Source organism: Plecotus auritus (assembly GCF_963455305.1).
Source record: "Plecotus auritus genome assembly, chromosome: 9".
Taxonomy (NCBI): Eukaryota; Metazoa; Chordata; class Mammalia; order Chiroptera; family Vespertilionidae; genus Plecotus; species Plecotus auritus.
The window spans coordinates 27,710,905-27,734,978 of NC_137783.1; the positions used below are offsets into that span (position 1 = coordinate 27,710,905).

Consider the following 24,074-nt stretch of genomic DNA (forward strand, 5'->3'; position numbering starts at 1 on the left):
ATGGAGGAAAACAAACGACTGGATATAGAATTCAAAACCACGGTTATAAGACTTTTTAAGAATATCCTAGAAAAGGCCGATAAATATAACGAGACCCTCGAAGATATGAAAAAGGACCAACTAGAAATTAAACATACACTGACTGAAATAAAAAATATTATACAGAGACCCAGAAACAGAATAGAGGAACACAAGAATCAAGTCAAAGAATTGAAATACAAAGAAGCAAAAAACACTCAACCGAAAAAGCAAAAAGCAAAAAAAAAAATCCAAAAAGTTGAAGATAATGTAAGAAGACTCTGGGACAACTTCAAGCGTACCAACATCAGAATTATGGGGGTGCCAGAAGAAGAGAGAGAGCAAGATACTGAAAACCTATTTGAAGAAATAATGACCGAAAACTTCCCCCACCTGGTGAAAGAAATAGACTTACAAGTCCAGGAAGCCCACAGAACCCCAAACAAAAGGAATCCAAAGAGGACCACACCAAGACACATCATAATTAAAATGCCAAGGGCAAAAGACAAAGAGAGAATATTAAAAGCAGCAAGAGAAAAACAGTTAATTACCTACAAGGGAGCACCCATACGACTGTCAGCTGACTTCTCAACAGAAACTATGCAGGCCAGACGGGAGTGGCAAGAAATTTTCAATGTGATGAATAGCAAGAACCTACAACCAAGATTACTCTACCCAGCAAAGCTATCATTCAGAATTGAAGGGCAGATAAAGAGCTTCACAGATAAGAAAAAGCTGAAGGAGTTCATCACCACCAAACCAGTATTATATGAAATGCTGAAAGGTATTCTTAAAGAAGAGGAAGAAGAAAAAAGTAAAGAGAAAAATTATGAACAACAAATACATATCTATCAACAAGCGAACCTAAAAATCAAGTGAATTAAAAACCTGAGGAACAGAATAATCTGGTGAATATAATAGAATCAGGGGCATAGAAAGGGAGTGGACTGATAATTCTCATGGGGAAAGGGGTAAGGGGGGTTCATGAAGAGAATGGACAAAAATCATACACCTATGGATGAGGACAGTGGGGGGGAGGTAAGGGCAGAAGGTGGGGTGGGAAAGGGGTGGAGGGGAGCTATGGGGGGAAAAAGGAGAAATAATTGTAATAATCTGAAAAAAGATTTATTTTTTAAAAAAAATAAATAAATAAATATAAAAAAAAAAAAAAAAAATACAAAGTGGCTATAAAAGACATATTGGAAACCACGGAAGAAATCTCAACGTGGACAGTATAAAAAATTGACTATACTATTATAGCAGTATTAAACTGCTTAGGTATGAAAATGGTCTGTCACCATAAGAAAAATATCCATGTTCTTAAGAAATATATGCTGAAGTATATATAAGGTATCATTATGTCTGAATCTTGCTTTCAAATGCTACAGAGAAAAAAACGTGCATCCAAATACTCTTAGAAAAAGAATTAAAGTAAATACAGTAAAATGTTAACAAATGGCAAATCCAGGTGAAGTGTAAATGGGTATTCATTGTATAGTCTTCTTATAGGTTTGAAATTTTTCAAATCATAAAGTTGAGATACAAAAATTTAGTGTGCTACTAATAAAAATTAGGAGAGAGGGAGCCTTAAGTATTGCTGACTCTAACTTCAGAATAATAATAAGCCAAGCTTAGAAGTAGAAGTTCTTAATACATACTCTCTTCTCCTCATGGCTAATGAAAGCCTTATCTTCTTCTAATGTTTTATCTAGGTCTTCATCAGTAAGTTCAGTCTCCACATTTTTGTTTTCTTCAGCTACTTCTAGATCCTCAACCAAATCTTCATCTTCCACCAGATCTTCCAGACTACTTTCCCAAGAAACCGTAGATCTTTTTACATTTAATATTTTATTATCTGAATTATTGTCTGATGGCATATCTTCAGAAGATTTGACAGGTCCAAGTAATTTCTCTTGAGAGGAATTTAAAGTGTCTGGAACACAAACCTGTTAAAATATCCAATGTGACATTTGAAACAGAAAAGGCAAGAACCATCCACTAAGGTTCGATTCCAGTCAAGAGCATGTACCTTGGTTGCGGGCACATCCCCAGTCGGGGGCGTGCAGGAGGCAGCTGATCAATGTTTCTCTCTCATCGATGTTTCTAACTCTCTTTCCCTCTCCCATCCTCTCTGTAAAAAATCAATAAAATATACTTAAAAAAAAAAAAAAAAAAAGAAGAACCATCCACTAAAAAATCCTATCTAGCCCTAACTGGTTTGGCTCAGTGGATAGAGCATCCACCTGCAGACTGAAGAGTCCCAGGTTCGATTCTGGTCAAGGGCATGTACCTTGGTTGCAGGCACATCCCCAGTGGGGAATGTGCAGGAGGCAGCTGATCGATGTTTCTCTCTCATCAATGTTTCTAACTCTCTATCCCTCTCCATTCCTCTCTGTAAAAAAATCAATAAAATATTTTTTTAAAAAAAATAAAAATAAGTAAATTTTAAAAAATCCTATCTAATAAGAGTAATATGCAAATTAAGCATCACTCCGCTACACCCACAAGCCAATCAGGAGCGAGTATGCAAATTAACCCAACCAAGATAGCTGTGGCCACGGAGAGCAGGAGGGAGGCTTTGGTTTCCCCGGCGATGGAGGAAGCCAAGCTGCCTGCACACCCTGCCGGCCCAGGCCTCCACTTAAGGCTAAAAAGTTTAAATTATAGAAGATAAATAAATCCCAACAGAAACGGAGCGAGCAGAAGGCTTGGCTCCACTCCAGGCTACAAAGTTTCAATTGTAGAAGATAAATAAATCCCAGATACCAGGGCCTCCGCTTGGGTCGCCGGGGGGGCGTGGCCAGCCTGCAAACCAACACAGGCCCCTCGCTCAGGCCACCCCATGCCCCAAGGGAACCCTCACCCTGATCCGGGACACCCTTCAGGGCAAACCAGCTGGCTCCCACCCATGCACCAGGCCTCTATCCTATCTAATAAAAGTAATATGCAGATTGACCAACACTCCAACATACAAGATGGCTGCTCCCATGTGGTCAAAGATCCTGCCCCCATGTGGACACAAGATGGCCACCACAAGATGGCCAGCCAGGGAGAGCAGTTGGGAGGAACAAGGCCTGCAAGGGAGGGCAGTTGTGGGCAATCAGGCCAGCAGGGGAGGGCAGTTGGGAGGGACCAGGCCTGCAAGGGAGGGCAGTTGGGGGCAATCAAGCCTGCAGGGGAAGGCAGTTAGGGGCGATGAGGCTGGCAGGGGAGGGCAGTTAGGGGTGACCAGGCCGGCAGAGGAGGGCAGGTAGGAGCAATTGGGCTGGCAGGGGAGCAGTTAGGCATCAATCAGGCTGGCAGGGGAGTGGTTAGGGGGTGACCAGGCTGGCAGGGGCAATCAGGAAGGCAGGCAGGCAAGCAGTTGGGAGCCAGCAGTCCTGGATTGTGAGAGGGATGTCCGTTAGGAAGCGGTTAGGGGCAATCAGGAAGGCAGGCAGGCGAGCAGTTGGGAGCCAGCAGTCCTGGATTCTGAGAGGGATGTCCGACTTCCCGTTTATATGGGCAGTCAGACATCCCTCTCAGGGTCCCAGATTGGAGAGGGTGAAGGCTGGGCTGAGGGACACACACCACCCGCCTCCCCCCCCCCCACCCGTGCATGAATTTCGTGCACCGGGCTTCTAGTATTCTAATAAGAGGTTTTATAGATTCTATAGAAGTTTGACTATATTTACTTTTTGTGCAATGGCTGAGAACTTCAACACATTGAGTGTTTCATCATAGGCAAAGCAACACTGGCTGATGTTGACAATCATACATATTTTCCCTTTACCATGAAAAAAACTTTGAAAATAGTGGGTCAGTTTACTTTCCCGGAAAGGTACATGCTGTTGAAACCTATGGAAAAAAATTCAAATAATTTTAAGTTAAAGCAAATCCCATTAAATCAGGATGCTGATAAATTTTACATAGAAATAGATAACCTAACTATATGGACTTAATTCTAGGCTAGTGATTAGTTCTATCTGAAACATTTTCTGTTTATGCTGTTTTCTTTAAATTACTACTAATAATACTACTACTCATAATAACAACCCATTAGGGTAAAATGTTAAAAAACAAAAAATAATGAAGGCTGATTTAGAGTTACTCAGCCTAAAAGGTTAATTAATGCAGAAGCCTATCACATCTAGAAGAATACAATGCACTAGTAAGAATAAAGTGATTTTAGAGAAGCCTACTGTGCAAAGTGTCTATTGATACATATTTGCTATGAAAAAAATTGTGGTTACTTGAGGAGTCACTGGCATGAATTGATGCTTTTTTATTTCTGTAATTTTTTAACCAAAGATCTCCAAGTATTTTATTTTTTATATTAGAGAGAAAGGAGAGAAATGATGTGAGAGAGAAACATCGGTCAGCCATCTCCCACACACACCTCAACCAGCTATCCAACCCACAACCTGGGCATATGCTGGATGGCGATCTGACTCACCACCCTTTAGTGCACAGGACAATGCTCCAACCAATGGAGCCACACAGGCCAGGTCAATCTCTGAGTATTTTAATCATAATCTATATGTAGTCATATAGGTTAAAAACAACTATACAGGTTAAAAACAACTTTCTAAAACCAGTGAAGTTGAAAGTTTAAATATAACACTTAATATGCTGATAACAGTTTCAGCAACACTTACTTTGACTTTTCACTGTTCTTCAAAACATTAATACACTTTCCCAGAGTCAAGAGAGACGTGTTGATGTTCCCAGTCTCTCTCAACCTTTCACCTTCATTCTGGGTCTTCATGCTTCGTTCTGAACCAGCAAGGTCACATAAAGACAATCTGAATAAAACAAAACAAACTTTAAAAGTACTTCAAAACAAAACAATCTACACTAATAAAAGAGAAACATGCAAATTAACAATCACTCTGCTACGCCAAGCCACGCCCATCAGCCAATCAGGAGTGAGTATGCAAATTAACCCAACCAAGATGGCAGCCAGCCACGGAGCTGGAACAAGCAGGAGGCTTAGGTTGCCCCAGCAATGGAGGAAGCCAAGCTTCCCACCCGCCCTGGCCTCCGGTCAAGGCTACAGAGTTTCAATTATATAAGATAAATAGCCCTAACTGGTTTGGCTCAGTGGATAGTCGGCCTGCGGACTGAAGGGTCCCAGGTTTGATTCCGGTCAAGGGCATGTACCTTGGTTGCGGGCACATCCCCAGTAGGGAGTGTGCAGGAGGCAGCTGATTGGTGTTTCTCTCTCATCGATGTTTCTAACTCTCTATCCCTCTCCCTTCCTCTCTGTAAAAAATCAATAAAATATATTTTTTTTAAAAAAAAGATAAATCCCAACAAAAATGGTGGCGGCCATAAAGCTGGAGCAAGCAGGAGGCTTGGGTTGCCCCCAGCAATGGAGGAAGCCAAGCTTCCCACCTGCCCTGGCCTCCACTCAAGGATACAAACTATCAATTATAGAAGATAAATAAATCCTAGATACTTGCTTCCAGCCAGCCCTAGCCTCTACTCAAGGAGGCACTGAAAAAAAAAAAAGAAAAAAAGGAGGGGCTGGGACCTTGGGTCGCTGGGGTTGATCAGGCCAGGATGGGATGGCAGGGGCCGTTGGGGGTAAGCAGACCAGCAGGGGGGCCAGTTGGGGGTGAGCAGGCCATCAGTTGGAGGTGATCAGGACAGTGGGGGGGAGGGGCAGTTTGGAGTGAGCAGGCCAGCAGGGGGGCAATTGGGGGTGAGCAGGCCAGTGGGGAGGGAAGGTGGGGGCGAGCAGGCCAGCAGGGGGGGGCCAGTTGGGGGTGAGCAGGCTGGCATGGGGGGCAGTTGGGGGTAATCAAGCTGGCGGGGTGGGGCATTTGGGGGAAAACAGGCCAGCAGGGGGGGCAGTGGGGGCAAGTAGGCCAGCGGGAAGAGTGGTTAGGGGCAATCAGGCAGGCGAGGGCTGGAGCCAGCAGTCCCGGATTGTGAGAGGGACGTCCAACTGCTGGTTTAGGCCCGAGCCCTGTAAACCAGCAGTAGGACATCCTTCAAGGGGTCGCAGATTAGAGAGGGTGCAAGCCAGGCTGAGGAACACTGCCCCCCTCCACACGAAATTTCGTGCACCGGGAATATAATATAATAAGAGAGGAATATGCTAATTATTGGCGTAACGACCGACTGTGTAACTACTGGATCATGGATCTGCAGGAGGGTGGGGCAGTGAATAGCGGAGAGCTAAAGGAGGGGCAGGGCAGCAAGCTATTGGGGGGGAGGTTGGAGGGGCAGGGGGAGCTACAGGAGGGCGGGGCAGCGAGTGGAGAGCTACAGGAGGGCGGCAGCAAGCTACTGGCTACAAGCGAGCGGCGGAGCTATAGGAGGGGGCAGGGCAGCAACCTATGAGGGAGGGTGGGGGGAGCTACAGGAGAGCAGGGCAGCAGGCGGAGAGCTATAGGAGGGCAACAGCGAGCTACTGGTGCACGGATTCGTGGGCAGCCCTAGCTGATTTGGCTCAGTCCCAAGTTAGATTTTGGCAAGGGCACATGCTGGGGTTGCGAACTGGATCCTTAGTGGGGCCATGCAGGAAGCAGCCAATCAATGATTCAAAGAGATGTTTCTACCTCTTTCTCCCTCTCCCTTCCTCTATGAAATCAATAAAAAATACTTTAAATATATATATATGTATATACATATATATATACTATAATTACAATTTCAAGAATGCTCAACTTACTCACTGACTCGCAATACACGAGGCGTTTCAGAATCTTCAATCTGCAATATTCTAATAGTGAATATGCTGTGACTAAAAGAAATATACGAAGATCAAATGTTATGTTCCATTTTAATTTCTGCATTCTGAATAGGAGACACAAGCATCTAAATCAGGGGTCCTCAAACTTTTTAAACAGGGGGCCAGTTCACTGTCCCTCAGACCGCTGGAGGGCCGGACTATAGTTTAAAAAAAAAAAAACTATGAACAAATTCCTATGCGCACTGTGGGCCCGGGACGAGTCTGCTGCTAAGCAGGACAGGCAGCGGCACCCGGCAGGCCGCATGTGGCCCGCAGGCCATAGTTTGAGGACGCCTGATCTAAATCAATATCTACTTATACCCTAATACTAGCCATACCTCTAGCACTGCATTTCCCAACTAGCCGCCAGGTATTTTAATCCAGTGTTCCACTGCGACTTATATACCTGTGTGTCTAAAACCAAATATCTTACTTTTCATTTAGCTCCAAATCCCTTGAACCTGCTCCTCTTAACATTCCAACTTCTGTTAATGTAATCATCTATAATAAAGTCTCAATTTGCTTACAAAGATCATATTATTAGTTAAAGTAGTATTATGTACAGCTAATCTTCTTTAAGTATATACCTAAAGCCGAGCATATATTTGGCCTAAATACAGGCTTATCTGGAAGGGGTCAAGGCTCTTTTACACTTAAGAAAAGACCTGTTTTAAATGTCTCATTACTTGAAAGTATTTCCTTTTGTCTCTCACCCTCCAACTCCTCCCATCAAAATATCATATTTTTAATTCCTTTGAGATTCTCTCTTAACAGTATGTTTGTGATCATGGGTTAAGTGGACATAAAGTCCTCCATTATAGGCAACTCTTAACATATTAAGCTTATCATATAAAGAAAGAGTAAAAATATAGTAAATACTTTGTCAAAATAAGAAATAGTCCTGATAATCTTATGTCAAAATAATAGTCCTGGCACTCTTTAATTTACAGTTTTTATGCCTATGAACTCATTTAACATATTAGAAAATCTACTGCCCACTTTAAACTTAAGTTAGTTGCATTTACATTAGCACAGAATAACCTGGGTGCCTTAGGCTTACATCATAGGATTTACTCCTTACCTCCTACTAGAAGCATTGTTCATTTTTGTGAAGGCAACACTCTGGTGCTTTATTCCTAGTTTTAAAAGTCTATACGCTTCTTTGGAATCAGAGACTTGAATCCATTGTAGATCTTTAAAAAATAAATAGGACACATATCTATATTTACATATATAAAAGCCTAGTATGCAAATTGTCCCAGTGGGAGTTCGACCAGGAGACTGATTGCTCACTATGACATGCGCTGACCACCAGGGGATGGTGTGGAATGAAGGAAGGCCCCCACCAGCAGCTGGGGAAGGGAGGTCCCGGCCAGCAGCCAGAAGGCCCCAATCGGCCCTGATCGCCGGCCAGGCCTAGGGACCCTAGCCGTGCACGAATTTTGTGCACCAGGCCTCCCTCTAGTCAATTAATAAAAACCCAGTATTTGTTGTACAATGTAATCTCGTTGATGATTTGTAATCTCTTTTCCCAAAGACATATAATGAAATCTTTCTTTTAATAACATGTCCTAGGTAGAATCAACTCAGCTATTCCATATTCCATTATAAAAGATGTATATAAAGAAAGGACATTTAAATAACTTTCCAGTATTTAAGTTATACAAATATGCAAAGTAAATGTTGGTTTACAAAGTCACCCAAAGGGAAAATTAAAAAACAGGAAAGAGCCAGGCCAGCCTGGCTCAGCGGCAGGGTACATGCCCCGGTTGCTGGTTTGATCCCCAGTGCAGGGCATGCAGGAGGCAGCTGATCAATGATTCTCTCTCATCATGCGTTTCTATCTCTCCCTCCCTTCCTCTCTGAAATCAATAAAAATATATATAACAATTTAAAAATAAACAAATAAAATGGGTAAGATTCCTTAGAATTAGACATCCAGGGAAAAGAAAAAACAAAACACAGTACATATTAAACCTACAAGACTACCTAATTGTGTTACAACTCACTAATGATTCATAAAATCAAATTTATTTATAGTCATAACCAGCATTTTATAAAAATGGAAGTAGGATATAGAAAATATCAAAGTGTATTCCTTGTAGTAAGGATAAGTATAATAAGTTCTGAGTTGTAAATATATGTATACCGTATACACATATTATTAATATGTATGCATCTCCTACTGTGAGTAGTGGTTTAAAAGGTTGGAAAGATATCACTGTAGAAGAACAAAAACATTTCCGAATCCCCAAAGTTTGGACACTATTACAAACAACAGAATAATGTGAATATCGATAGCTTTTCCCATTTTTCAAAATTCAATCAATGATACTCAAATAAACACAATACTTACTAAAATAAACCCCTTTGTATTCAGGTTTAATTAGCATACCAAAACATACTTGCAGAGCACAAACTTCCCTTATTATCTCGATGTTAATAATTGGTAATAAATTTTTCAATTTCCAGTTTGCTTTCATACAGTTAATAACAAAGCCTAAAAAGGAACTTCAGAACAATAAAATAAAATAGTACCCATTAGTATACCTTTTATAAAAGAATAGCCCTTTACATCTTGGGAAAGGCGTAGCATCTTTCTCTTCTGAAACTTGGATGACACAGGAACAAACAAGTCATAAATATACTCATTATAAATCTCAAAGAAAGAAACCCACAGAGAAAATTTTATGTTATTATCCATATTGAAGCTAGCTTGTTCACAGTCTTTCATAGATTCTTCAAACTCTGGGATATTCAAAGAGCTTGTTAAACTTCCTATAAAATATAAAAAAGGATAATTACAAAATTAAGCAATTGACTGAAAAATGAGACAACAGAATAGATCAAGACTCCTACACTTCAAAATTAAGTACCTTAAATCTTTTGACCAGCAATGTTAAATAAGTTTTGGATCAAAGCAGATGTAACTAATATTTGTATTAACCAAAGTTTGGCTTCCCCTTTTCTTTTTGAAAATATACCAATGAACTAAACTGAAATTAAATGTACAAAACATTTAAATTCAACATGAAAGTCACAATCAGTGAAATGGGTATATGTGATATTAAATCCAAATAAACTTTATAGTAAATGACATTTCATATAGCTATGTACCATTTTCCAAGTATTATTGTGTCACTGAAGAATTAAATAACAAGTTTTTAAAAAATTAAAAGCTTTGCAATATAATAATTTTAAAGGTGAGAAAAGAAACCTTACCATAAAGAGTATCATAACTATCATTCTGCATAACAACCTAAAAAAGAAAGATATTTTCAGAAGTTAAAAAACATTTTTAGCTAAGATTAAATAACCAATATATTAATTACCTATCCAAATAAGTCAACAACCAAATCACCTTTCATCTACTCAATGACCTCTATTAATATTTTTTTATTGATTTGAAAGAGAAATTTATGCATTCATTGGTTGCTTCTTGTATGCGCCCTAACCAGAGATCAAACCCAAAACCTTGGCATATCAGGACAACACTCCAACCAACTGCCTATTAACTTTTTTTCTAGGTTGTTTTTTTTTTTTGCTGTTTTTTTTTTTTTTTTTTAATATATATTTATTGACTTCAGAGAGGAAGGGAGAATGGGAGAGAGATAGAAACATCAATTACTGATCACCTGCCTCCTGCACACCCCACACTGGGGATTGAGCCCACAACCTAGCCACAGTGCCCTGACCGGGAATTGAACCATGACCTTCCTGGTTCATAGGTCAACACTAAACCACTAGGCCACGCTGGCCAGGTACTTATTTCCTAGTTAAATAATACTTTCTCGAAAAGGAAATCTGGGAAACTACATATGAGTATTTAAAAAAAACATCGTCATATATAATCCCTGCCACTCAGAGGCAATTACTCTTAATATTTCAATATATTCCCATCTATTCTTTTCTCCATACTTATTACATTGTAAGCTTTTTATCTCAATAATTAAATGTATGTGTAAACATTTAGTGGCCACATAACTGAATGTTTTATGACTTAATTATTCTATTATTGAACATTTAGACTACTTACAAAATTTTGTCATTAAAAATAACAAGACATCTTAATTTTTTTTCCTTCTGTATGCTAATCATTTCCTTAGGCATACAACTAAGTCTTAATTGGTAGAAGTAATAAAAAAAAATTTTAAGTTTTCACTCTTAACAGTATTACCAAATTGCTTTCTAGAAACACACTTTATAATCAGTATATGAAAGTATCTCATTTTTTTAACATGTTTAATTTCTAAGGAAAAATCCTATTTTGTTTTAAATAGAAATAATTTAGTCAATGGGGAAAAAAAGGAGACAAATGTACTACTATTTGTAATACTTTAAACAATAAAATAAAATTTTTTAAAAAAGAAGTAACTTAGGAAAATTTTTTTCACTATGAATGACTAATTTTCTCTCTTATCTATGAAATTTTCTAACAATCTCCATGACTTCTGTTAAAATACTATTTTACTTTCACAGACCATCATCATGAACTCTGAATTCCACTAATAAACAACTTTTTACTACCTTGAAACCCTGATTTCTAAATATCTTAAAAAAGAAAATTCCCACCATATTTTGATAATATTTATAAAAACTGTCAGTAATTTTTAATAATCGTAATAAATGTCTGAAAACATAAAATTCAGAAGGCAGAGGGGAAATAGACAAAAAATAAAAGAGAGATCAAAATATAACCTAATACAGCCTTGGGCAAACTACGGCCTGCGGGCCGGATCCGGCTGTTCTATCCGGTTCTCTTGCTCTCCTCTCCGCTCCTTTACTTTGAATTTATATTAGTTCACACAAACACTCCATCCATGCTTTTGTTCCGGCCCTCCGGTCCAGTTTAAGAACCCATTGTGGCCCTCGAGTCAAAAAGTTTGCCCACCCCTGACCTAATAGGTAAGAGACACATGAATTAAGATAGTAAGAGACTTAAAATGTATTAAATGAACAAGTCATAGAAAGTATGTATAGTAAAATCTCATTTTTGTTTAAACAGGACTATATCCTACCTATAAAGTTATACACAACCATATATATGACTGTATTTTTGTGTATATATACTGTGTATGTAGGTATATATACACACATATATATATATATGGATGAGCAAATTAAGTTTAACATTGTAATACAAATAAATAATAAAATAATTAATACAAGAATAAACTGTTTTGCCCTAGCCGACTTGGCTCTGTGGATAAAGCGTCAGCCTGCAGACTGAAGGGTCCCAGGTTCAATTCAGGCCAAGGGCACATGCCTGGGTTGCGGGCTTGATCACCATTTGGGGGCTGGTGAGGCAGCCGATCAGTGGTTCTCTCTCATCATTGTGATGTTTCTGTCTCTCTCTCCTTCTCCCTTCCTCTCTGAAATCAATAAAGAAATATATATTTAAAATAATAATAAATAAAATAAAATAAAAAATAAATAAAAGATTAAACTGTTTTCGCATACTCCCAACAGTAAACCTACTTTTTCCCACCCCTGTATAGAAAGCTCTGTGTATAGATTTTTATAATAGAGAGAAACAGATCATAAAGGATACTTTCCAATCTGTTAATGGTACTTTTTTCTCCAAAAATGACCTTATAAGAAATTTTCACTTTTTTTCATATTCCTTTTAGATTTTGTGTATATATATTACTTTTACAAATAAAACATTTTTAAATCATTGCATAGTAAGTACAATGTGTTTCTACAACAACCAAAAAAGATTTCAGAACCATTTACATATGTTTTGATTAAACATTACTGCTATTTGTACAAAATAGAAAAAAGAAGAGATGTCTTCAAACAAGCTTTTAGTACTTTTCTCAAAAAGAAAAGACAACTACCACCACCATAAATATTTCAATATAGGCTGAAACAAACTAAAGAGCTTATAAAAGGTCATGATTTTCATATATTTTACATACTAAAATACTTCCATACCTCTTTCACTTGCCGAAGCAATGCACTTTTACTGGCAATTTCTTTTTTCTCTTGGTCTGCTGATAACCGTAAATATTCTCTAGATCTATGTGGTTTAAGGTTCATTTTTGTATATAGTCTTCCCTGAAGACTATCAAATAATACACTCAAAGCTCGAGGCAGAATGCCAGTATTTTCTTCTGTGCCTGTGAAAAGAATTTTTGTTTTATACTCCCTCAGAGTTAAGAAAGCAAAAACGTCCCTGGACTACCAACGCTCCTCTTATACCACCATAGACAAAAGTAAACAGCTAAGACAAAAGTGAGAGAAGTTGAAGAATTACTGTTTATCACTTTGGTTCACTGTATAATAGACATTTTATCAATTATTATTTTTATGCAAAACCTGAAATTTCACATTCAGATTATGCCACAGATTTGCAATCACCCATAATCACCGAGCATAATAGTAAAATGAAACAAAGTCGTTTCCTGGTTATCCATGCTCAATTCACTATGTCACATCAATCGTTTTTCTGAATTTTTATCATCTAATTCTCTATCATATGGGTAATGTAGTTTCACAAATGATTAACTCAATGTGAATGAAAAGCCATCAGCAGTACACATTCAATTATTCATTACTATTAAAAATAGAGCAAATGTACTAGGTAATGAAAACATAATTACATGCAAGTATTATATGAGTGAATATTAATACTTCATTTTTTCTAACAACAACAAAAAAGCAACAAAGCAATTTACCTTGAAATGTATATGTTTTTCCTGAATTGGTTAGCCCATAAGTAAAAATCAGCCGACTTTGTCCTTTCAAAAAGTCTTTTACTGGTTCCATAATGCAACCCTGGAAGAATTCCTTCTGTGTAGTTTCTGGACCAAAAACCTAAATGAGCATTTTTAAAAACAAATCTTTTTAGAAAATTCAAGTTAATATTTACAGTGAGTTCTACCCTACCTCTGTGTATATAAAAAATCCCAAAGGGAGAGGAGAAATAGACCCCCCCCAAAAAAAGAGAGAGATAAATGTTTAAATTTATCTTTTTTAAAATTAATCTCTCATGTTTAAAATTTTTAAATCATTTTATGATTCATCCTTAAAATAGGTGCCATATCCCTGGCTCTCACAAGTAAACTTGATAGTTTACCTACTCTCATAAAGTTTTCAAGATATAATTCTGACCCAGCCAAACAAGTTTTCATCTGAATTCTGAAAAAATATTTTTTTAAGAAAAATTTATTATAAGAACTAAATTGTGACTTATTCACATATAAATTTACAGACCTGGAATTTGAGGCCTACCCTTGAGAAAAAAATACTAGTGCCTAAGATCTAAGTTCCATAAGCGGAAGATGAATATAGCTAATTATATACAAATATGTAGCAATTTAACCTAAGACAAGTATCTTTTCCTTAAAAGAAAAATCTGTAGCCCTAGCCCGTTTGGCTCAGTGGACAGAGCATCGGCCTGCGGACTGAAGGGTCCCGGGTTCGATTCCCGGTCAGGGCACATGCCCAGGTTGTGTGCTCAATCCCCAGTAGGGGGCGTTCAGGGGGCAGCCGATCCATGATTCTCTCTCATCATTAATGTTTCTCTCTCTCTCTCCCCATCTCTGGAATCAATAAAAATATTTTTTAAAAAGGAAAATCTTCAGATTCATATGGGTACTTACCTTAGAAAAACTGAATTTCTGTGCCACCTGCCCAGAGCTTTTCTCACTTAACCGAGCAAGGATACTTTGAGGATCTTTCAGCAGAACAGTCTGTGAGTCCAGCATATACACACAGCCCTAGAACAAACAAATAAAAATAATCACACAATAAAAACAGTAATAAAAACAATTATATTTTGCCCATTTAATGAAGTTATAATGCAACACAAACCTCAGATTCATGTTCTTTTTCTGACTGTGTGAATGGTCTTATTCGAAGACAAACCTGAAGATAATCTTTGGATTCCAAACTGTTTGCCTAAAAATGAAGAACCAAATAATTGTATTTTAAAAATACAAAATGTGACTCTTCAGAGATTATCCTTCTTTAAAGTGGCTGACTTGTTATATAACAATCAATCTGAGATTATACAAAATCTCTAAGCAGACAGTGATTCTCATTTTAACCATTTTATATCTACAAAAACCAAATCTTTAAAAAAAATACTACAAAACTTCCTCTACTTTCTATATTTACACTTGAATTTTACAATAAGCCTTTTTTCCATAAAATCCTAACCTTTCTAACTCAGTACTAATAACAGAGTTCTAAAGCACTAAAACATAGAGCTCTAGAATAAATCACAAATAACCAGAATCCCCTATCAAACCAAATGCTCAATTCCATCATGAATTTAGGATATTTCTGCTATATAGCATCCTCTTTACTGCTTCCTTCAGGGAAGAAATGAGCCTACCTACCTCATTTTTAAAATGAAATTATTATGTCCATACAAAGGTTTGTACACAAAAGTACACAGGAGCTTTGTTCATAATAGCCAAACAATGGAAACACAAATGCCCACCAGCAAGTGAATGGATAAACAAATTGTGAAATATCCACACTATGGACACTTTCTTTTACACACAATATGCATGAAACTCAAAATAATTATGCTAGCCCTAACCGGTTTGGCTCAGTGGATAGAGCATCAGCCTGCGGACTGAAAGGTCCCAGGTTCGATTCCGGTCAAGGGCATGTACCTTGATTGCAGGCACATCCCCAGTAGGAGGTGTATAGGAGGCAGCTGATTGATGTTTCTCTCTCATAGATGTTTCTAACTCTCTATCCCTCTCCCTTCCTCTCTGTAAAAAATCAATAAAATATATTTTTTTAAAAATAATAATAATTATGCTAAGTGAATGAAACCACAACCCAACCAAAAAATAAAAGAGCACATAACTTTATAACTCCATTTATATAAATTTCTAGAAAGTACAAACTAATATGTAGACAGAAACTAATCAGTAGTAACTTGGATGTGTGATATGAGGAAGGAATTACAAGGAGGTGCAAGGAAAACTTTTAGGGGTAATAGAGATATTCGCTACTTGATTGTAGTGATGGTCTTATGAATATATGCATATGTCCAAACTTGCCCTGGATGGTTGTGCTCAGTGGTTAAGAGGCTTGGCCTGCAGACTGAAAGGTCCCTGGTTCCATTCTGGTCCTCAGCCCAGCCTATAGACCAAAGGGTTGTGGGTTCAATTCCTGGTCAAGGGCACATACCTCAGTTGCAGGTTTAATCCCAACATAAACAATTGATGTTTCTCTGTTTCTCTCTCTCTCTCTCCTATCTCTCTCTCTCCCTCTCCTTCACCCCACTCGCTTCCACTCTCTAAAAATCAATGGGAGCCGAAACCGGTTTGGCTCAGTGGATAGAGCGTCGGCCTGCGGACTGAAGGGTCCCAGGTTCGATTCCGGTCAAGGGCATGTACCTTGGTTGCGGGCACATCCCCAGTGGGGGGTGTGCAGGAGGCAGCTGATCGATGTTTCTCTCTCATCGATGTTTCTAGCTCTCTATCCTTCTCCCTTCCTCTCTGTAAAATATCAATAAAATATATTTTTAAAAAAATGGCTAAAAATCAATGGGAAAAAAATCCTCACTCCTTGGGTGAGAATTAAAAAAAAAATTATCATAAAACTACAAAAATAGACAGTGAAGTATAGCTGTAAGGATAGACAAATAGGTCAATGTAAGAGAATAATCCAGAAATAGATCCACACATAGTCATTTGATTGTCAATAAAGGCACTAAAACAATTAACAGGAAAAAATAATGCTGAAATAATTAAATAAATGGAGGTTAAAATAAATAAATAATCCAGCCTGAACCTCTTATCAACTATACACAAAAACTAGTTCAAGCCCTAGCTGGTTTGGCTCAGTGGCAAGCGTCGGTCTGAAAACTGAAGGATCCTGGGTTCAATTCCCGTCAAGGGCCTATACCCCAGTTAAGGGCATATACACTGGTTGCAGGCTCAATCACTGTCCCTGGTCGGGGCACATGTGGGGGGCAACCAATTTATGTGTCTCTCTCACATCAATGTTTCTCTCTCTCTGTGTCTCTCCCCCTCCCTTCCACTCTCTAAATATCAATGGAAAGGTGTCCTCCGGTGAGGATTAACAAAAAAATTAAAAATAAAATAAGAAGTGCTATCATAAAAAAAAAAAAAACTAGTTCAAGATGGATAACAAAATATAACAATTAAAACAAAGTTTAGAACCATTATTAGATGAAAATAAACCTCTGCTAATGAAGACACCATTAATCTGACAAAGGATATGTATCCACAACATATATATATGAAAAATCTCTCAGAAATCAGTAAGACAACCTAATTTTTAAATGTGGAAATGAGTTGAAGAAACATTTTGCAAAAGAAGGTACAGAGATGGCCAACAAATACTTGAAAAGTGCTCATTAGGGAAATGCAAAATAGAACCATAATAAAGTACTATTACATACTCACAAAATTACCAAGCGTTGCCCGGCTGGTGTGGTTCAGTGGTTGAGCATCGACCTAAAAACCAGGAGTTCACAGTTCGATTCCTGGTCAGGGCATATGCCTGGGTTGCAGGATCCATCATCCCCAGTAGGGGGCTTGCAGGAGGCAGCCAATCAATGATTCTCATCATTGATGTTTATATTGAAGAGGGAGAGATAGAAACATCAACAATGAGAGAGAATCACTGGTCAGCCGCCTCCTGCATGCCCCACACTGGGGATCCAGCCTGCAACCCAGGCATGTGGCCTGACCGGGAATCGAACCGTGACCTCCTGGTCCATAGGTCGATGCTCAACCACTGAACCACGTTGGCCAGGCCAAAATATATATATTTTTAAAAATTACCAAGCGATGGCAAAGAAGTTGGAAGAGCTGAAACCTGCACTGCTGCTGCTGGTAGAGCCACTTTGGAAAACAATTTGGCACTTTCTTATGAAATATGTATTTATATTCCTAAGTATTTAAGCAAGAGAAAAGAAAACATAGGTTCACAGAAAGGCTTCCACATGAATGTTCACAGCAGCATTATCTGTAAGGGCCCCAACTGAAAACCATCCAAAGTCCATCAAATTGTAAGATATGATGTAACAATGGAAAGATATGTGGCATATCTGCACAATGGACTACTACTTAGCAATAAAAACTAACAGGTTACTGATACATGATGCATGATGAATCTCAAAGACACCAGCTAAGTGAAGGGTCAGCAAATTTCTTTCTGTAATGAGCCAGATAGTTAATATTTTAGGCTCTACAGGCCCTATTATGACTGCCACAACTACGCAACACTGCTATTATAGTGCAAAACAGACCTAGAAAATAAATAAATCAATGAGTATGGCCATTTATTTATAGACTAGAGGCCCGGAGCATGAAATTTGTGCACAGGAGGGGAGGTCCTCAGCCCAGCCTGCACCCTCTTCAATCTGGGACCCCTCGGGAGATGTCTGACTGCCTCTCACAATCCGGGACTGCTGGCTCCTAACCGCTCGCTTGCCTGCCTGCCTGCCTGCCTGCCTGCCTGATCGCCCCTAACCCCTCTGCCTGTCTGCCTGATCACCCCTAACCACCTGCCTGATTGCCCCTAACTGCTCCCCTACCAACCTGATCGCCCCTAACTGCTCCCCTGCTGGCCTGATCACCCCAACCGCCTCTGCCTCGCCCCACACCTGGGACCCAGGCTTCCCTCCCTCTGGCCAGCCGCAGGCACCCAGGACCCAGGCCAGCTTTGCCCTGGCCAGCCACAGCCACAGGCACCCGGGACCGCGGGGCAGGCAGCTTGTCCCTCTCCTGGGCCACAGCCACAGGCACTGGCACCCAGGACCGTGGGGCGGGCAGCTTGTTCTTCTCCCAGGCCACAGGCGCTGGCGCCCAGGACCACGGGGTGGGCAGCTTATTTCTCTCCCTGGCCGCAGGTGCAGGTGCAGCCGCTGGCGCCCAGGACCACGAGGTGGGAGACTTGTCCCTCTCCCGGGCCAAAGGCGCAGCCGCTGGTGCCCATGACCACGGGGTGGGCAGCTTGTCTCTCTCCCAGGCCACAGCCTGGCTGGTCCCCATTCCTCTCTCAAGAGCTCATTTGTGCCGAAACCGGTTTGGCTCAGTGGATAGAGCGTCGGCCTGTGGACTGAAGGGTCCCGGGTTCGATTCCGGTCAAGGGCGTGTACCTTGGTTGCGGGCACATCCCAAGTGGGAGGTGTGCAGGAGGCAGCTGATCGATGTTTCTCTCTCATCGATGTTTCTAGCTCTCTATCCCTCTCCCTTCCTCTCTGTGAAATATCAATAAAATCTATTTAAAAAAAAAAAAAAAAAAAAAAAAAGAGCTCATTTGTGCCCAGCTGGTCCCCATTCCTCTCCCCAGTGTTGAGTGTCTGAGCAGTTACAGCTGCGTGATGGCGTAAGAGTGTGATGACCATTTGCATATTAGCTCTTTATTGTATAGGATAGTGCAGTTTAAATTTCACATAATTTTCACATCAGAAAACATGCTTTTCGTGATTTTTCTTCAACCACTTAAAAGTGTAAAAACCATTCTTAGTTTGTGAGTACTACAAATACAGGCAATACACACACAAAAAGGCCATTATTTATCAACCCTTGTGTTAAGTGAAAGGCCACACAAAAGACTACATAATGTATGGTTTCATTATAAACCAAGAGGCACATGTCCCTTCTTACCTTTTCTCCTTCTTTCTTTCTTTCTTTTTTTTTTTAATATATATTTTTATTTATTTCAGAGAGTAATGGAGAGGGAGAGATAGAAACATCAATGATGAGAGAGAATCATTGATAGGCTGCCTCCTGCACGCCCCCTACTGGGGATGGAGCCCACAACCCGGGCATGTGCCCTTGACTGGAATTGAACCCGGGACCTTTCAGTCCGCAGGCCGACACTCTATCCACTGAGCCAAAACAGCTAGGGCCTTCTTTCTTTCTTTATGATTAAATGAGTCAAAGAGTGAAAGAGCCTGACACATGATAGTATTAAATAAGCATCGTTCTTTTATCTATGTTCCCTATATGCCCCTTTTCCTTCCATCATTCTTGATAGTCTACACCCATACCACCCAGAATGGGTTAGTCCATCTCTCTAAAGCATCAAAATTAACAGTCTGAAAGGTAACAAATAGAATATAAATGGACTGATTTAAAAAGTCTACAAAGACACAAACCAAACATTACAGTGGTAGTAAGTAGGACTTTTATTTTTTAAACACTACTAAATTATTTTAACTTTTAAAAATCTGTTAAAGTAAGGCCTGAAATTCCTAGGGGCATAGTGGACCTATTACTTGAAAAGTAACTTCTGCCCTAACCGGTTTGTCTCAGTGGATAGAGCGTCAGCCTGCAGACTCAAGGGTCCCAAGTTCAATTCCGGTCAAGGGCATGTACCTTGGTTGCGGGCACATCCCCAGTGGGGAGTGTGCAGGAGGCAGCTGATCGATGTTTCTCTCACATCGATGTTTCTGACTATCTCTCTCCCTTCCTCTCTGTAAAAAATCAATAAAATAGCCCTAACCGGTTTGGCTCAGTGGATAGAGCGTCGGCCTGCAGACTGAAGGGTCCCAGGTTCGATTCCAGTCAAGGGCATGTACCTTGGTTGCGGGCACATCCCCAGTAGGGGGTGTGCAGGAGGTAGCTGATCGATGTTTCTCTCTCATTGATGTTTCTGGCTCTCTATCCCTCTCCCTTCCTCTCTGTAAAAAATCAATAAAATATATTTTAAAAAGTCAATAAAATATATTTTAAAATAAAAAGGAAAGAAAAGTAACTGTTCTATGTTTAAGGCATCGTGGAAAAAATTACTGAGATAAGAAGTGTGAGGGCTAAAAAAAAATAATTTTCTTCCCACCTAGCTGGGCTAAAAATCAAATTAACAGAGACAGACTGACAGGTGAAACTGTCCAAAGCCTATTATACGTATATACATTTGAAGGTCCATAATATTATGAAAACCCCAATGAGGCACTGGGCAATTCAAGCTTATATGCCATTATGGAAAAAGAAGAAAGGGGGGAGGGAGGGCACGGATTTTGAAGGAGAATCAGGCAAATGAGCATAACACACACAAACAAATTCCTGCCAAGTAACCCAGAAACATGGAGGGGGTCTAGCTTGGATCTTTCCTATCCATCATACTTAATTCAAATTAGGCTAAGGTGAAAATCCTTAAGGTAAACTTGCTAAGATTCCCTTCCTGAAGCAGGCCTTTCCATCCAAATTACCTTAGGCAAGAAAGGGGGAGGTTCAAGATTCTTTCTAAGTCATTGTTTTTTAATAACCAACTTAAAATCAATATTCCAAAGGCTCATCTTGAGATGGCAAAACTTTGGTTCTCCTTAGAAGGTTGCTCTAAACCCACAAAGTTTGGAAAGCTCTGCTCTAGTCGTACCTGTCTGCAAGTGTGTGCGCGTGCCACATATATTTCCACTGAATTATGATAACATAATATTTTTCTGGTACTTACTTCAGTGCTTGAAGCAACTAAGGAAAATTCACGAGAGAGATCCAGCTTAATGCTTTCAACATTTATTTCCGAAGGCCTTGCAATTGGGTCAGCGCTGAAAACATATGATGGTCTAGGCACCCCATCCTTATTTACATTAGATTCCATTCTGCAAGAATAACAACAACTTCTTTAGGCATCCGTAATAAAGCACCATTTAAGACTATGGAATTTAAAAAGTCTGAGTCCAGCCCATACTTCCCCCATATAACTACATTTCCAGAGAAGGAAAACATTAAACTGCTTCATCTATAACAGGGGTAGGAATAGTCCGGCCTGCAGGCCGTACAAGGCCCCCGAAATCATTTGGTCTGGCCCTGCCAAGGTACTAGGGGTGAGTTAATTAAGTGTTTGACCAAATATAGCAGGCTTGTTTTTAAGTTGATAATTTTGGATGTTGTAAATGTCTAAATGGCCTTTGGCAGAAAAAAGGTTTCCCACCCCTGCTCTATAAAATGAAGACCCATGGAAAAGACAAAAGATCAAATTACTTACAGATTCTGAATCAAATACAACAGGCTTCAACTATTATTCATATGATCCACCTATGGATAAATTCATCCAAGGAGATTTCATTAGTAAAGGTCAGACAATATAAAACATTTCTATTTCTGCCTGAAATCCTCTCAGAAATCAAATAGTAAGGGTGGCATAAATTAGAACCTTGAGTTATTTTAGTTATTTAGTGTCTTCTAAAGAATGTTACTTGCAGGTTTTGTAACGTTTTGGCATTTACAAGTTCAACTTAGTTACCTGAACAATTAGTTTCAATTGAATTCTTCCAAATAATGCAAACGAAAATGGAAATAAAGTATGTGGACATATTCAAAGCAGTACCTGACACATCAGTCAATGCATCATTCCACGCATCGGTAAACTATTACAACTAAATGAAACATCAAGTCACTAAACTTAAATGGAAAAAAAATTAACATTCAAGCATTTACCGAGAATCTACTAGGTGCATAATACCAGGGAAAAGAGAGAGCTCCCTGCTCTCTTTGACAATATTATGACATATCCAGATCAGGGACTCCCAAACTATGGTTCTGGCTCAGGAAAATAGTAATGGGCACCCAGATGTGTTATATAAATGGATCAAATATGGTCCCTGTATACTGATCCACATAGCAGGCCAGGAACATTAGTTCAAAAACCCAATGAGGTGCCAAACTCAAAATTTGTACCTATCCATCTTCTTTTTATACAGCTCAATAAACTTATTTTTAGCCATTAGAGCCTAACTGCTTTGCACAGCCCAGGTGCCCTGACCTGGAATCGAACTGCGACCTCCGGGTTCACAGGTTGATGCTCAACCGCGCTGCCTTGTTTTATAAACAAAAACAAACCTGAATGTGATCACCTTAAGCAAGGATTACTTAAGGCCATGAACTCTGTTAACTAGTCCTTCCGCAAGGAATATTAGAGAATTATGACAGGCAGGAATCTCTGGAGCAGGAGGTGTAATGTGATGGGGGAAACCGAAACTTTCTAACCTGGCGGATGACAGACAGCAATCACTGCACTCGCCACACACACACCCCCCTTCCGCTTGGCACCGCAAAGCCCAAAAGGACAAGCCCCAGGCACCCACAATGGCCTGAAAACAAATGCAGAGAGGACCACAACAGGGCACCCCCGCAAAAGAGGGCATGTCACATGCCACGCAAAGTGCTCACCTCGTTGATCCAGGAAAATGGGTTTGGCAATAGAGGCCCACGCCTCGACAACAGCGGCAACAATAAAAATATTAATGACTGCAAACACTCGGTGCCTACTATATACTGGCACTGTTCCTAACAACATTACATATGTCATTTTCTCCTCACAAGAACCTGAAGAGTAGGTACTATTATTATTACCCTCACTTAACAAATAAGGAAACTGAGGCCCAGAAAGATTAAATACGTTACCTTGCGTCATTCAGCTAACAAGAGGTGGAGACGAAATTTAAACCCTAGCCCAAATACTAAGGCTCAACCCTCCATCGCACACCCAGTTCCCGAGCGTATCCTCAGGGGCGTAACGAGCCTCCTAAGAAGGTGCTCAGATCGCCAGAGCCGTTTCTCCGCCTCAGGCCTGGTGTATGCGCAGGCACCCACCTCCTTCTTCGCACCCTCACCTGGGCCAGCGCCTCACCAGAGTGTAAGCGTACCCTCGCCCCCTCGACCTGCGAGCACCGCGGCGAAACGTGTTTTCAAATTCAAACGAAGGCGGCCAGGGCACCGCACTGAATGCTGGGAGTGGGCGGGGCTTTTAGAATGACGCCGGGATGCGCCGCAGTCTCGCGAAGTAGGCTTCCCACCCGCCCCCGGAAGATGTTTTCAAATCTGGGGGCGGGTCTCCGAACGTCGGGCGACCAATGGGCGGAGGAGCCGATGGGGGGCCGGCAAACGGAGGGTGGAGCTTACCGCGGGGCTGGGCGCACCGTGGGGGCTCTGGTCTCGGATACCGTTTTGGAGACACTGAAAACCTGGCCCAGGCCGGGAGGTGAGGCCGCTGCCACCAGACAGCCCCGCGACTCCCCTAGGACGGGTCCAGGAATGGCGGGGTCCCAGTGGAGCAGAACGGGACCCGCGTGTCGAGAGTCGCTTTTAAGGAGCGCCGCCCGCACCCCGAGGGTCACCCCTCTCCGTGCAGGACCTTATCTATCGTCTACAGCGACCCTAATGAGCGAAATAAAAATTCCCCAGAAAAGATGTTTAAAAGCATTTTCTCTTTAATTTCTGAAAATATAAATAGCCACCGCTGTGAGGCGCTGTACTGTGACCATCTAAATTCCATGCACAGGCAAGGTCTTGCAGAGCCCAAAAGTTAAGTGCTACCGTGTTTCCCCGAAAATAAGACAGTGTCTTATATTAATTTTTGCCCCCAAAGACACGCTAGGTCTTATTTT

At 40.4% G+C, this 24,074-nt stretch overlaps 1 protein-coding gene across 1 annotated transcript in view; it reads right to left on the reverse strand.

The window, feature by feature from the left end:
• KIF20B (kinesin family member 20B) overlaps positions 1-23,402 on the reverse strand; it is a 78,058-nt gene extending 54,656 nt beyond the window's left edge. Inside the window, exons 1-14 of the mRNA XM_080687921.1 lie at positions 23,301-23,402; positions 21,674-21,723; positions 21,140-21,287; positions 14,558-14,644; positions 14,347-14,463; positions 13,420-13,558; positions 12,677-12,861; positions 9,962-9,998; positions 9,290-9,517; positions 7,821-7,932; positions 6,680-6,751; positions 4,656-4,802; positions 3,693-3,855; positions 1,677-1,964 (exon numbers count right to left, since the gene is read on the reverse strand). Coding sequence (XP_080544047.1) covers positions 1,677-1,964; positions 3,693-3,855; positions 4,656-4,802; positions 6,680-6,751; positions 7,821-7,932; positions 9,290-9,517; positions 9,962-9,998; positions 12,677-12,861; positions 13,420-13,558; positions 14,347-14,463; positions 14,558-14,644; positions 21,140-21,286 — 1,722 coding nt within the window. The 5' untranslated portion in view covers position 21,287; positions 21,674-21,723; positions 23,301-23,402. The remainder of the gene's footprint in view (positions 1-1,676; positions 1,965-3,692; positions 3,856-4,655; positions 4,803-6,679; positions 6,752-7,820; positions 7,933-9,289; positions 9,518-9,961; positions 9,999-12,676; positions 12,862-13,419; positions 13,559-14,346; positions 14,464-14,557; positions 14,645-21,139; positions 21,288-21,673; positions 21,724-23,300) is intronic.
• Positions 23,403-24,074: the final 672 nt, after the last annotated feature.